General features: G+C 54.8%; 1 protein-coding gene across 1 annotated transcript in view; it reads left to right on the forward strand.

Annotated features, from left to right (window-relative positions):
* LOC119586221 (cardioacceleratory peptide receptor-like) overlaps positions 1-250 on the forward strand; it is a gene marked incomplete at its 5' end in the record, with an annotated part of 29,763 nt that overhangs the window by 20,841 nt on the left and 8,672 nt on the right. The window contains 1 exon segment of the mRNA XM_037934925.1: positions 4-187. Coding sequence (XP_037790853.1) covers positions 4-187 — 184 coding nt within the window.

Genomic DNA, 250 nt, shown 5'->3' on the forward strand with positions numbered 1-250 from the left:
CAGTCTTCATCCTGTGCTGGTCGCCGTACATCGTCTTCGACTTGCTGCAAGTGTACGGCTACGTGCAGACCCAGACTCAGACGAGTGTGGCGGTCGCAACGTTCATCCAGTCTCTCGCGCCCCTCAACTCGGCAGCCAACCCTATCATCTACTGCCTGTTCTCGACGCACATTTGCCGTAATCTCAGGTAAGTGTGGACGTCTGGCGGAGGTGAACAGGGTGAAAGGTTGTTTCGTCATCCTTTGTAATC

This window comes from Penaeus monodon, chromosome 21 (assembly GCF_015228065.2).
Source record: "Penaeus monodon isolate SGIC_2016 chromosome 21, NSTDA_Pmon_1, whole genome shotgun sequence".
NCBI lineage: Eukaryota > Metazoa > Arthropoda > Malacostraca > Decapoda > Penaeidae > Penaeus > Penaeus monodon.